The 15124-nt window shown below is 38.8% G+C and overlaps 1 protein-coding gene across 2 annotated transcripts in view; it reads right to left on the bottom strand.

The window, feature by feature from the left end:
* Positions 1–9686: 9686 nt before the first annotated feature.
* The window catches only part of ITGB8 (integrin subunit beta 8), a 44470-nt gene continuing 39032 nt past the window's right edge, over positions 9687–15124 (bottom strand). For both annotated transcript variants that reach the window (XM_065629078.1, XM_065629079.1), the window contains one exon: positions 9687–15054. In XM_065629078.1, the coding sequence (XP_065485150.1) occupies positions 14932–15054 (123 nt within the window). In that variant the 3' untranslated portion in view covers positions 9687–14931. The remainder of the gene's footprint in view (positions 15055–15124) is intronic.

The following is a 15124-nucleotide window of genomic DNA, read 5'->3' as shown; positions in this document are numbered from 1 at the left end:
TGTTGACACTATATAGAAAATTTTCTAGGCTGGTATTCTATGCTTTGCTGACATATGTTGGATGTTGTGAATTTTCTCATGTGTGTACCATATATCCCCTTTAAATTGCCTATAAATTAACAATACCCTTCACAGTATTTCTAAATTGCAGTGAACCAAGTTATGCTTTGCAGCTTTATAGACATAGACGATGTTACTCTGGTGTAATGGACAAACTTCAGCTTAACGTGGGAAGGAGAAATTGCGAGAAGGGACGTTTTCCATAGAAAATGTGAGAAAGGACTATATGAGGAACGTTTGGCACTTCTATGACATCCTATATATTCCACAAGATTTTCAAACCCAACTCATGAGTGGGAAGAGAGCATAAATTACAGGACAATTGCATAATATTTGGTCTAATATTGCTGCATGACACTTTTGGCCTGAGGCAGTCTTGTGAATTTGTATTTCAGAATATTCGTGGTCTTTCTCAAGAAATCTAATTAGGCTTCAAAGATGTTTCTACTAAATTGAACTCTATAACTGCAGCAACAGCAATGACATCAGCACCTTTGGAAAGGAAAAATATGAGTACTGCAAGAGAAAACATGTAGGAAAAAAGCTTTTAGGAGGCTGTTGACCATGGGCCAAACTAGGCCCTCAGCTGTGTATATGCTATTCCCATTGAAGCTAAGGGGATTTGTATATGCCTTGAAGCAGAATATGGTTCCTTGCTTTAGATGGCAAAACTCTTCCATGGCCAGATGAGAAATACACATTCAAAAAGCGACATATGCTATAAATGTCACCGAGTTTCCTTACATAACTATTTCTTAAATGAAGAAGATCCATCTTCTTTGTAAAGGAGTTTGAAAATCACAGCTTTTCCATCCCAGCAGATTCTCAGTAAACTGTTGCTAGCAGTACTGCTTAGCACTTGCATACAACAAGCTTCTTGAAGTAAATGCAGGTAGTACAGAAGGGAACAGCTATGTCTTCTTGGGACTTGACCAGGCTCCACATTTATCACAGACTCACAGACCTATTCTGGTTGGAAGGGACCTTGAGAGGTCTCTAGTCCAACCTCCTGCTCAAAGGAAAGTCAACACTGCATCAGACTGGTTTGCTCAGGAGTTTGTCAGCTGAGTTTTGCAAACGCTGGAGGACAGAAACTCCATAGCTTCTCTGACAAACATATTGCACTGCTTAATTACCCTCAGAATGTACATTTTTCCTTAAATCCAGTCTCAACCTCCTCTTTCAACTTATATCCATATGTCACCACAGACCTTGGTGAAGCGGGTGGTTACATCATCTTGATAACATCCCCACAGACCCTGGCAGGCTTCTGCCATCTCTTCTCCAAGCTGAACAAACCTAGTTCCTTTGGCCTCTTCCCACTGGGCAAGTCCAACCATCTCAGTGCAACCCCAACCATCTCAGTGGTCGTCCAATTAACTTGCTCAAGGTTCCCAATATCTTTCTTGTACTGAGGCCCCAAAAGTGGATACAGTATCTAGATGTGGTTTGATGTGTGCTAAGTAAAGGTGGACAATCACTTCCATAATTTTACTTGCTATACTCCTGTTAATATAATACAGCCCAGGATGCTGTTGGCTTGCTTGGTGCCAGGGATCCCTGCTGTCTCACATTCAGCTTGCATCCTCCAGGACTCTCAGATTCTTTCCAGCAGAGCTGCTCCCCAACAAGGCAGACCCTGGCCTGGGTCGGTGCAAGGGCTTAGTCTGCTCCAGTGCAGGACTTGACATTTGCCCTTGATGAATTTCATGAGGGTCCTGTTAGCCCATGCCTCCAGCCTGTTAAGACTGTAACAATCCAAATGCCCACCCCATGTTGAAAAACCTTAAGAGGTTCATACTGTGGAAAATATCTTAATAGATTTCTGCTGTGCTGACTTTTACTTTCAGAGTTATCCAAGTAGACTTTATTTGTTTTTAAACTTTCCACTTCTTGGGATTTAACAAACGTAGGAGTGCATTTGGAGCTGTGCTGTGCCAAAAGTTGTAGGAATCTGCCAAAATTTTTACTTTCAGAACTTCAGGATTTGAACAAAACCTAGGAGTGAAAAAATTATTGCCCACCTTCAAAAGACCATTTTTAAGGTGAGAGTCACTATAGTAGAGAACACAATAATCCTTGTTTTAACTGTTTTCAGATGCACCCTAGTTTCTGTATAATTTTATTTTTTGTCTTAGAAACAATCCTTCTCACTGTCATAATTGTGTCTCATTAAAAATTCAGTTTATAATTCAGAGACTCTCACTTACTAAATGGTGTGGTTATCAGATGATATCATTTAGAGCAGGACAGTTTAGGGCCCATATATAAAAACTTCATCTTCTGTGTGACTCAGGCATAATCCCTTAACTCTAGCTTCCAAATTTTGAAACCTCCTCAAATTTCTAGACAATTTTTCTGAGAATCTAAGTTAACCAACCACGATTAAAATTGTATTTTTTTTTGTTTCTACCCTTCCCCAAAAATACTTTTGCAGAAGTTCTGAGGATAGGAAGGGACAGATCCTAAAGGATGCAGAATCTATGCACAGCAAACCAGGCTTAGGCAGTGGAGGAGCTGTGCTATGAAGCATGGAGAATGGACAGAGAAATTTAGCCAGGAGGTAGCAGATTTGCTCAGCAAACATTGTGATGTTATAGGTACCTCCCCCATTGTGGAAGGTTGTGGACTGAGTAGCAGGAAGAAAAGATAAAAAAAAGTAATAGGCTAAGCTGGGAGCTAAAGAACTTAGTTCTGTTACAGGAACTTGTATTGCAAAGTATTGCAAACCTTTCAGTTGTAAATCTTATCATCTCCTTAAATAATTTTTTTTTCCATATCCCTCTTACAACTCTGCAGGTTGTAGGACTAATGCAATATTGCATTTAAGAAATTTTCCCTTTTCAAGAACCCTCTGTATAGAGCCGAGGTGCTAATTAGCCAATCAAGTAGCCAATGCCCTTGAAGGGCATTCAAGAACAGCAAGCCAGTCTAGGAAGAGGTTGGGGGCATGGGTGGGGTGAGTGGGAGGATCTCAGCCAGGCACAGGTGTAAAGCCAGAGGCAAGGTGAGGATGCCTTCCTCTGTTAAGGCCAGCTCTAGCATGGAGTGAGTGGGAGTCTAGAAGTAAGTAACTGGACAAGCTTTTTCACTCTTGTAGAGAGAGGAGCAGAAGAGGTTGGTGCCTCTCTGGTTTTTGTGCTGTGGGAGATTAATGGAAGAAGGAGCATCTGGCAAAAGGTATTGCTTTAGGAATTTCTCTTGCACCTATTCAGGAAGGTAAAAGGAATGAAGAACACTGGTACTTTTCCTGCAGGGAGTGTGTATGGATATCAGTGTAGGACAATTGACCCAGAGAAAAGTGGGCTAATGGAGATATTCATTGAGGGCACACGGAGGTTGCTGAACAGTCTAATCCTCTATAAAGCCATTTCTGTTGAGGCCAGGCTGACAGAGATGTCCAAGAACATCATACTGGCAATGGAAAGGAAACATGACTACCATAACAGGTTTCTCTTTACTGGATTATATATGTGTGCCCTCTTTTAATGTGAGTGTCCTTCTCAAATTACGATGTCCAGCAGGAACGTAAGAGAGGGAAGATGCTCTGAGCCAGCAAACAGATGTACAGGGGTTCAGACATACAGACTAACATACAATATACCTACTTAGTGCAAAGCTAGTGAACCTCAGAGGCTGTGGTTTGCAGCTGGTAGTGTTCAGGTGAGCACCAACCATATAAAGGAGAGGAAAGGTAGGAAATTCTGGAGGCAAAAACTTTTTGCTCAGAAAAAACCTGGAGACCAGGACTTTGGCGGGAACTTGATCTGAAGCGTTCACTGTACCCTGTGCCGGACTGGAGAGAGAAGTAGAAAGGCAGAGCTGTAATTCTAGGAGGGTGGTATCTGGAGGAGATTTCTGCTTCACTAGGAATAGTGCTACTTGCAGACTACGGAGAAGCTACGAAGAAGAGAGAGATTCTGCTTGAACCAAAGTGGAATCAAACTGCTAGCATTTGCATTTAAGATAGCTGTGAATGATCAACTTTCCTTTGTTCAGTGGTTTCAGAGCCAAACATGGTAGGATGATAATTCAGTATAAGACCTCTGTTAAGGAGAAAGACATGAAAATTCTGTATCAAATGAAGTCATACAAATGTTATGAAGTGTTATAAAAAGAAGAGGAAAATACTCACATCAGTATATCCCTATGTAAATAGGGATAAATGTAAATGTTCACCTACATTTTGAATCTTGAAACCAGCTCTACTCCTTCATTCTTAAGGAAGGAAAGGAGGATGCCAGTGATAGGAGAGGATCAGAAAAGGGCAGCGAAGATGATCAAAGATAACAAAAGGCTTTGGTATGAAAAATGGCATATATGCTTGGACTCTGCAGTCTGGGAAAATTGACTTGGGGACGTGTGACAAATTCTACAGAAGGGAGTGGCTGGGGCTCAATGTCCACTCTGTTTGAACGCAGGAGATATGTGCTACCAAGCAAAATGCTAGGTTCAAAACAAAAGGAAGCTGTTCTTCATGTGGCAGTTACAAACTTGGTGATTTTTTTTAATAAGTTCAATGGCACATAGCCGAAAGTGAGGGTTACTAATTAAACAAACTAATCAGATGTAGGAAATTCCCTGAGCTGAAAAATGATTGTAGGCTGAGGGAAACTCAGAGAAGTAATATACACTTGGAGTGTGCTTATGCTTCCCATGGCAGCTCATCTACACTGTTGGAGACAACTACACCAGGCAAGATGGACTCTAGGTCTGAAAAAATCTGGCTGCTCTCATGGGACATTGATATAAAAAGTAAGGACTCTTATCAAAGCGTGGTTCTGGTGCTGTGAGAGCACTCATCACTTCTGTATCCCTAAGGTGAGAAAGGCACAGTGCTGCTCACCTTCCTTGAGAATACTGTAAATTAAATCCTGTTTTAAAGTCTTGTAGGGAGGCACCCTGGGGAAATGAAGTATCTGAACAATATCATTCCAAGGGACATCTTTAAAAGATTCAAATTTCAAAAATATGATGCTTCAAGCAAGACTGTCATAAAATAAACCTTAGAATTAACAAGACTTCAGGTATGATATACTGGTGACTTCAGGAGTAGCTGTGTATAAATTGATTATAAATTTTATATACAAAAAATCTCAACCCAGGTGTTGTAATCATAGCAAAATTATAATTTCTTTGCCAAAGTGTGCTCAAGAATAACAATTCCTTTATCTTGCTGGTTCAAAGGACATTGCAGACTTGACTTTGTTGGCAAGCACCTGCATTGGCCCAGGGAAGCAGCAGGAACTGGGTACTGACCAAGTAGGGAGTAAAACTTGGCAAGGTAAAAACACTTGAATTCCACGGGAACTAGGTCACCAAATGTATCAAATAGCTTAAATTATAGCAATTAAGCTCAGTAACACACTTTCCTTCATGACATTTCAAGTGATGTTGACAGCCATTTGTTAAATTTTCTTTTTTTTTTTTTCCTTCCCCCTCAAAAATAATTGAGTACATTGACACACTTGACAAAAAGCCAGCTAACTAGACAAGCAAAATTTCTCAGCAGTAGAGGAATTTACATTGAATTATACACTGCATTATTTTCAGGTAGTTCAAACTATTTTTTTAATGAGTGAGGAGGGGAAAAATAGAAAACGTAAAAATACTCCACGATAGCTGCTAGCATAAATTCTTTGTGATCCAAGAGGGAACATCAGCTAATACAATAAATAAAGCTTCTTATGTTTTGGCTTGCAAAACAGGTTCTGTAAAACACTGGGGTTTTTTTGAAGAATATAACATGTTACAATAACATTCCTAATCTGTTATATATCTGATCTCAAAGGGGACCTTATGGACTTGATATTCAAAGATGCTCAGCATTTTCACTCATGATGTAGTCTTCAGCTGAACCACAAGGGCCCAGCAATTTCATAGAACTGAAGCTTGGACACAGTTAAAACCAAAGAGATTTTTTTTTCCTCTTTTCTGGAAACTAGTCTACTTGGTTTTCATTTTAGGCAGCATGAAACACTTTCAGTCTGTCACATGACAATAAATCTTCGTTCTGAGTATCCCACTTTTTTCGGTTGGCAAAATGATCTGTCTGATACATTATCTTTTCTTTCTTTTTTGATACTTTCCTTTTTAAAAAGCAAGACCTCCCTTTCAATGGCATGAGGAATAAATTGGCTAAAGATTTTTTTTTTTAACATCATGATTAGAACCTATTTGTGAATGAAGAATCCCTGCGTAAGGTGCTATGTCTGTCTCCCATGCTTTAGGTTTAATGAGCAAAGCAACAGCCAAAAAAGATAAAAGTGCAAAGACTCAAGGAGATGAACATTGGGGAACAATTCAAGTTATGGTTTCAACATGATAGTGGCCTAACCATTAACAGAAACTCAGATATGTACACAAATTTTTAAAGGAAGATCCTGCTATGTGTGAGAAATTAGGGAGGTACCCCATGTCAAATATATACAAAAAAGGTATGTGGTATTATATCTCTATATATAGTACAGTATTTATACAATTTGGTCTGACAGGCTATTTAGCAATCAAAGATGTACTTCTTGATGCTGAGGAAAATTTGGATAGCATATGCAGCCACACACACACACATAAAGGTGTACATGAAGAAATATTTACGAGTTATACAAATTGCCATTAGAATGGTGGTACTGGAAAGGAAATGTATCTCTGGGTTTTTTGTGTCGCATACACCTTGCAGAAGCTGTGAGGGTGTCAGAATTAAAGCTGACAGCAGGAAAATCCCTGTGGGTATCTGACGGCTGGCTAGTTCATCAAGAAATAGCCCTGACTTTTTAAGACTGGAAAGGCGCAGAGGAATGTGACTGCATCTGACCGTGTTCAGAGATGCTCTCTTTAGCTTTGAACTACAGACTTGTTCTTGTCTGCCCAAAAATAGAAAAGCTCTCCTCATCAGCTGTTCACTGATGAAGCCCTCTGATTCAGTGTCCGCAATTTTCAAAGAAGGCACAATGAGCAAAATTTTCTCTGATAGACCAATTTAGACAGGGAGAGATGCACAAGAAGATGGGAAGAAATGGGAAGAATTTATTTTAGTTGGCTTTTTTTCCCCCCCCCACAAGAGCCAGGGTGCAGCTGCAGAATGTTTCAAGGACAGAAGCCAACCCTAAACACTTCTGAAGACAAGGGTAATCTAGGGAGCACCACGTTTAAATTGCAGAAGTCTTTCAAATTCCTGCTTTGTGCATGCCAAAGTGAATGTGTGTCTAAAAATTCTGTGGAAAATGCATCCACTGACATATTCCCTGCCTCCTCAGCAGTTCAGCCACATATCTTCCAGCCTGGGTGATGCCTTCAGAATGGATGTATTGAGGCTATGGTCAAAGGCTAAAGAGTAAGAAGGGGGTTTGTGGGAAAGGCTGCTCCTGTGAGCGGTTTTGAGAGCAGAGGAACCCCACTCAGGAACAGGTCCTGGACTCTCCAGATTGCCAAGGCATAAACAAGAAGCTTAGGATGGGGCTTAGGGCCCCAAAAGGGGGACTTTGCAAGCTGCAAAGCTGAAAGAATACATCACATGCACTGATTTCAATAAGCATATGTGACAGAACTTGGCAATGTTATGCTTTTGTGGTTAATCATTTAGTTTTATCAGCTCGCATACACATCATCTTTATTAAACAGTAACTGTCCTTCATGAATCATGCAGTTCAAGGCCAAGAAAGCAATCAGAGGCCATGTTATGCTCTGGGCTAAGTAGATGATAGAATGCTTGCAAAAAGAAAGACACTGCTTTCTGCCACCCACCATAGTTTCCCGGGATGAGGGGCCAGGAGATAATGTCGGGGCCCCTCTAGTGCTAATAAATCAGACTGTCTGCCTATGTCTAGGCAACATGAATTCTGTACGGTCCAACCCAACCTGGACCAGCGCGAGACTCCCAAGCAGAAGATGAGCGGCCAGAAGCCCCCACACCACACTGACGGTACCTGTGCTCTAAACACAGCTTCAGACCATTTGGGTTTCTGTAAAATTAGATTTTTTATTTAATTCATACAATGCATCTAAACTGCTTGGTTTTAAATCCAGGGCAGCAGGAATGTATTTCCAAGGTTCTTGTTTTTGTTGTAGACCTGAAAGCAGAAGGAACCATTGACTTTTCAGATTAAATCCTCACCAGTTTAAATCAGTCTGTTAACAAAGTCTTTGTTCTTAATTCTAATTATTGCCTTTTGGTTGTCATTATGTGTATTCAGATCTTCACTCGCACCAACTGTCCCTAATGCTGAACTCTCCTGCTTCCGCCCTCACTGTATATTGGGTCAAACTCTGCAACTACCATCATGCAGGGAAAGAAACTAATAGTGTGCACCTACATGACTGGTGTCAAAATAGTGGCTGAAATCAGGATCTCTTTCTTCCTCCTGCTTTAGAGGCAGTAACTTAGGTTTCTTTCCTCTTTGGAGACACTGAGCAGCAAGCCTTCTTCTTGCCAATGGTATCTGCAACAAAATACCAGTTGCATTACATTAGAGCCAAATTAGGGCACTGATGTGCCCTCACTGACAACTTTGTTGAAGCAAATAAAAATTGGCTAAATGCAATGCCACTAGTGTAAAAAACCTGTCATTAGCTGGACATTTTGAGGTATATAGGAATGATTTAATCGTTGGATTTCAGGACACTGAAAGAAAGAAATTTTGAGTGTCCTTATATGCAGCATGTCTGAAGTCCTTTTCATGAGAAATTTCACGGCACTGTGCAAAGCAAATGCTATTATGGATTCTGCTCAAGAACAGGACGTGTGCCACCTTCCCAAAATAGCAATGTGTTTTCACCAGTACTCACAAAGCAACTGGAGCCTGCAGTGAGTGCCACAGATGAGGCACTTGCAGAGAGATGTACCCATTCCCAGAAAACCAGCTCCTCTACCACTCAACAGAGCAAAGCAGAAGAAAGGCTATCATAACCTATATAATCTATAGATCATATTTCTACAAAAAGTACCTTCTTGTCCCTACGAAGTGCTAACACTTCCATGTGCATTCATATTTCATTTGGGTTGAGCAAAATAAACCAGCAGCACCTCCAAACTGCTAATTGCTATTGTGTCCCTTCCTACCTTCTCAAAGTTCATCCTGAATGTGTACTCATCTGTTTGCCAACATCTGGTAAACACAGTATTTCTAATATTTTATCTCTCCTGACATAGTATTATTCCTTTTAAAAACAACTGTAAACATGTTCTTCCCTTCACAGACATTTGTGCACCTTATGAAAGTGGTTTTTTTTTTTAAAAAAAGGAGGTGAGCATCTCTTCCTCAACTTATCACAAACATTTGAACATTAAAAATATTAAAAGACCATATGGATTAAACATTGATTTTATTTTTAGAGAGCAAGTACAATGATGTTGCATTAAAATAATGCTATGTCATAGTTGTTACAGCTCTGATAGAAAAATAAACATCTCAATATACTACAGTGTCAACTCATTAATAAATATCAAAATAGAAGTTAGTGGTCAACTGAAATTAATAAACAGCTATAAAAGTATACTAATTTAAATAATAAAATATTCAGTATATTTCTAGACAAACAAAAGTAGTGATTTAAAAGTATCATGTAAAATGAACAGTAAGAAGTTACAAATTTATTTAAAACCTCTTCCCTTACTAACATTCTCTATGCATAAAATCTAGAGAAACATTATTTATCTCTATATACCTTTTTTACAAAACGTAGGATATGTTAAATAGAAAGTTAAAAACTGTAGTATTATTAATAGCTGTCACACCATTGCTAAATAAGACAATAAAAGTAGCTTTACTTTTTGAAGCAGTAGTAGGTAGAAGTGAAGAAGGGGTTAGCACAGTGAATTAATCCAACACTAACGTCTTCTCAAAATAATCTTCCACCTTTCAACATCTCCCTTCAAAATATAACTGAAACAGCCCAAACAGAATATAGGATGAAATGTTAGGATTTGGGTAAAAGCCATTACTTTAACAAATGCCAGTAGTTGTTTTTAAATAAGTAGGTACCTTTTTTTAAGAGTGTATGTAGAAAAGGAAACAAAGAGAACATGCAATCCAGAGCAGCATTTCTGAAGCGTAAGAATCTAATTATTTTAAGAATTTTAGGTTTTTTCTTTTTCTTCCCCCACCTCCACCCCAGAAAGGCCAACCATTCTGAGCTGGCTTGCACTCAGTGAAACCCCACTGATTTGGCTCGCTATAGAAATGCATTCACGCTGGCTAATTTTAACCTTTTTTCCCTCCACATGTATTTCAGTTCTCTGTAAGATCCATGAGATGTCTGTGCAGTGTCAAGACCATCATTAAAAAGTAGTGTTCTCCTTAACTACCACTCTGTTCCTTCTTAGCAAATAAATCTTTCCCCTCTCTTGCAAATGGACAACCAGAACACTGGCACTACACCCACAGTCAGAGCAGAATAAGCATCACCCAGTGCTGACTCAGCATGAATGCCTCTGTGAGAAGTGCCCTTTCCCAGCTACAGCTGACATTCCTTAAGGCTGGCTGGTGGAGATCCTGGGGCTGGTGGGAAGTCAATGGGCAGATGCCCAAAGACTTCTCAGAAGCTTTAATGGAGGTCTGCAGCACCCAGGTTTACAGTATGTATTGGCACAGGCGGTCCCTTCTATGTTACCTGCATTTTTTGATGAGAAAAGCTGTGAAAAAACTGCAGTGCTGATGGTTGTGGACTGCACATAATGCACTTCCAACATGTGGCCAAGCGCTTAGGACACAAACTGCACCACCTTTGCCAAGCCAACCTACTCTGAAGAGGCATCCTGCCCTGACAAATGGAGAAGTGAGGTCCCAGAGCACCATCTTCAGAGGGATGCTATGAGGAATTGTAGGATGTGTTGCACCTGCTGAGGATGCTGTCCCTCTTCAAGAACCTGCACAGGCAGCAGTGCCCTTGCCTCGCTCTGCCTGGGGCATCACTGAGTCTTAGGGCTATTTTAGGACTAAGGGTTGCTTGAAGCTGCTTCACATGTTCACTCCCATGGTTTGCAACACATGTACACTTAGGTATGCACACTAAGCAGGAAATAAATTTTATATATGACCAGACTGGGAAAATATTTTTTTCTTCTTCAGCCTGAAGAATACTTTACATAGCAGGTTTTCATGACACCATAGAGAGGAAAAAATAAATCCAGTTGAAAATAATGGATAAAATGTAAACTATGCCTATACAAACGTCCTTCCTTTCGAAGGTTCACTTTCAACATTCCTTGTGAACGAAAGGGAATTTCAGCTGGGCACAATGAAAATTCCTCACATACCATGTGCACGTTTTCTGGATGAAACAGCTATTTTCCCACACACTTCTGTAGCAATGCTGTTAATGTACTTATGATGCTTGGAAATAATCAATTCATAGAATTTCTTCATTTTAGAGTTTATAAAAAACATCTGAAGTAAAATGCATGCTTTCTAATTGCATAAATATGTTGTTTCTGAAATGTTAGACAAATAACCAGTTAAAGGTAAAAAAAGTGGGATTAGAATTTGAAAATTATACATATTAACATTAAAATCTGCTGTGAAAAGTCATGCACATGCTCTGTTTGTGGGAGCACATCTAAAAACAACTCCCAAACCCAATGATGAGATGCAACAGTATCTGCCAGTATATTTCTGGGTATAGGCATGCAGTCAAATTATTTCACTATTTTTTTTAAAATTTTTTTTTGAAGCAGCCCAGCATAAGAAGTTTTATTTAAGAAATTTGGAATGTTCTATTCTGAGGCTAGATATTTTCACCCTATTTTTACGAGCATCTTTGACGCACAATACATTGAAAATGAATATGAACTAATTCGTCTTTAATATCTCCCACATTAAGCACTATAGGAAGCAGAGTCCTTCTGCAATCGCTGAGGAAATGCCTTGTGAATTACAGGCTGCTTTCTCATTTAAGGTCATGTGCTGAGGGAACACAGCTCCCTAAATAGTGAGGCTTTTGTTGGGCTATTCATCTCCTGCAGCAGCTCTTCTGAAAAACATGGTCAAAGGCAGAGAGAAACAAGTACCAAGCAAAGCCAGAGTTTCTCATGGATAGATTCCATCCCTAGAAACAAAGCCTCCTCCCAAGGATCCTGCTCTGTATAAGCTCCCCATGGGCCTTTTAAAAGCCTTGACCTGTCACATTAGCAGCAGCTTATTCTTTTTCACTAGGCTTCTCCACAATACAGCAAAGCCATGAGGGAGAAGCAAGAAAAGCTTTTTTTTTCTTTCTTTTTTTTTTTTTTTTTTTTCCTTTTAATATACTTGTTTTTAACCTCAGCAGAGCAAGCAGCTTACAGTGCAATTTGTCCTGTGAGCCTGCTCTATTTGACCAGAGCACATTAAACATTCGGGCAGGTGTCTGATAAGGAAATACTGGCTGTGCCCCTTCATGGGCAGCACTGCAATGCCAACAAGTGCTACAGAAGAAATGCAGTAGCGGCGTGATCTGTCTGGAAGATGAGTGTTACAGCTCAAATCTTTCTTCCACAAAGAACTTAGCTCCATTGTCCTCTACCCACATATTTTAAGTCCCTCTAACAGCAAAATGTAACTTCCAAGTAAAAAACATTAGCTATCACTTTAGTAAATGCTTTAAAGGTCATTATGGCAAATACATTCCGAGGAATCTTGTTCGTTAAGAAAAATTACCACTCTGTTTAAAAACATAATCACATCTTTTGTTACATACTCAGATATTCTCCACTGAGCTTTTATTTTTTTTTTTCTGTTTTGTTTTGTTAAGCGAAACAGATAACCAGAGACTTTGTTTCCTACTCAAAAATATTAATGAATTGTGACTAGGACAATAGATGTAAACCATTATCAATCTTTTCTCTTTATCCTACTGAAACCAATAGTTTGGACTCTGCTAATTTACACAGGAGGAAAATGGTTCTATGTGTTTTAAAAGAAAATGAAAGTCTAAGGTATACTTGAGAGACTACAGAATTAATCTATAATTAAGATATTACAATTAAGCTATAATTGAAATCAGGTTCAGCGTAAGGCAACCCCCTTTTCTTTAAATAAGGCACTTTTACCTTTACAGTGAAAAGCCCAGGGACTACTTTGAAGACGGCTTTAAAAACACTTACTAGTCCAGTTTACATTTGTAAAAAAAACCTAAAATCAGAAGTTTTTTTGACAATTTTATGGAAAGCTTATTGTTTCTATATGATTTTTCTCAATCCTACTTGATCCATGACCCAAGAAATAGCGAACACTCACATAACACTTATCATTTGTTCTGCATCCTGCCCTCCTTTCACATGGATACTACTCAGATTTCAGTGGGAATTTACAGAAGAAACACAGAATAGGAAATATGAATATATACTAATCTCTAAAAAGTGCATATAAAGAGGCCCTGCTTTGTTTCTGTAACTCTTATCTATGACAAGTATAGACCAACATTTAGTATCAGTAATGTTGCTAAAATGATACATTGTATACTGTCTTCTGAGATGATTTTTCTTTTTTGCCAGAAAGATTTTAGTGCATTAGAATTTGATCAGATTTTCGTAGGGTTTTGGCAGCATAAAGTTAGTAAATCAGACTGTTGGCTGACTCTTCCAACAAGCATGTAACAATAACATCTTCTACCACTATAGCCAGTTTCAGGGGTAAGAAAATGCTTCTGCTTGAACTTGTAGCTCAGATTCTGCCCTCAGATAAGCTTATATTGGTCCCACTCTGTTTAGAAGAATTTTTCCCATTTTTGAAGGCAGAATTTGATCCCAAATTTACAAAGTCAATTAATGTGTTCTCTTGAGAAAGAAGCTCCTGTTTTCCTCACCTTCCAATCTGCAGGTTCTTTTTCACATCACACGAGACACATTTCTCAATGCACAGCCACAGAAATTGAAGTGGTTATCTAAGAATTCATAAAAACTAATCCTGTCAATTAATTTACATAGAAAAAAGAGTATGCCTCTCATGTCTGATATCATACAAAAAGAACAAAGTCCCTATTTGGCAAAACACTGACATGTAGCTAGCAAACCAAACACAGCTCTGGTGTAATTTGTCTACTTGCAATGGAGTTGATGCTGCTGACTCGGAAGGTGAAGTCAGCCGGCAGTGATCGTGACTATGCTGTTGGACAGAGGAAATCTCTCGTTTTCTGTAGCCACTCAGTTTCCAACTACCTTTAAAATTTGTATAAAAGTTTTTATGTTGAAATGAGTAAAAAAGCTAAACATTACTCTCGATCAGATATAAATTATCTTTAAGTGACATCATGCATATAAAAAACCTATATATATATAATTTACCTGTGTGTGTATGTGCATGTGTGTGTGTTTACACATACAGCTATACACCCACACCAGTAACTAAGCACTCATTTAATCCAGTCATTTTTAGTAAGAAATGAGGAAAGTCTAAGAGGCTAAAGCAGACAAATCAGTGCAATTTGTCAACTGAGAGAACTATAAAAGTACCATTTACTCTATTTAAGAGCATTTGAATAGTTTATTGCTATAATATACAGCAATGTTAATATTTCAGTCACAGCTTTTGTCCATTCCCACAGAGCACATCAGTACTAGCTACATGTAGAGTGAGATCAGTGCTTTGTCAGACCAGTTCATATCTACATTCTAGGCCATTACTAAATAAATTAGAATATGCTAAAGTGCTACATCAACACTAATGTTCCTGAACAGTAGTAACGCACATTTCTCTTTCAAAGAAAAAAAAATACAGCAGCTATCATTTCAAACACAGTCACATTACGTGAATGTGCTTACATGTCACTTTGTTACAGTATTGAACAAAATGAATGACACAAAACCATACGGCAACAGTCAAGACTCTGACAGAGTGCAAAAGGTAACTTTGAAGAAGTCAAGCATGATGGAAATAGGCATTTGCAGGAAACACACAGTCTTCAGAATTCACACTTGAAAGTTTCATTTAATCGTAACTTGCTGATGTCGATATTTATTTCCTCTGGTTTGTCACGTCTGTATGTTACTGTTCTTGTACAAACAGTAGGCAAAAACATCTTATCCTTGAAGGAGAAGATAGAATTTTTATCAACCATTAGCTAGCTTTTATATGCAAGAAAAAGATTACTGAAT

This window comes from Caloenas nicobarica, chromosome 2 (assembly GCF_036013445.1).
Source record: "Caloenas nicobarica isolate bCalNic1 chromosome 2, bCalNic1.hap1, whole genome shotgun sequence".
NCBI classification, from domain to species: Eukaryota; Metazoa; Chordata; class Aves; order Columbiformes; family Columbidae; genus Caloenas; species Caloenas nicobarica.
Note: the sequence above shows the minus strand (reverse complement) of the source record. Positions and strands in the feature narration are given on the sequence as shown.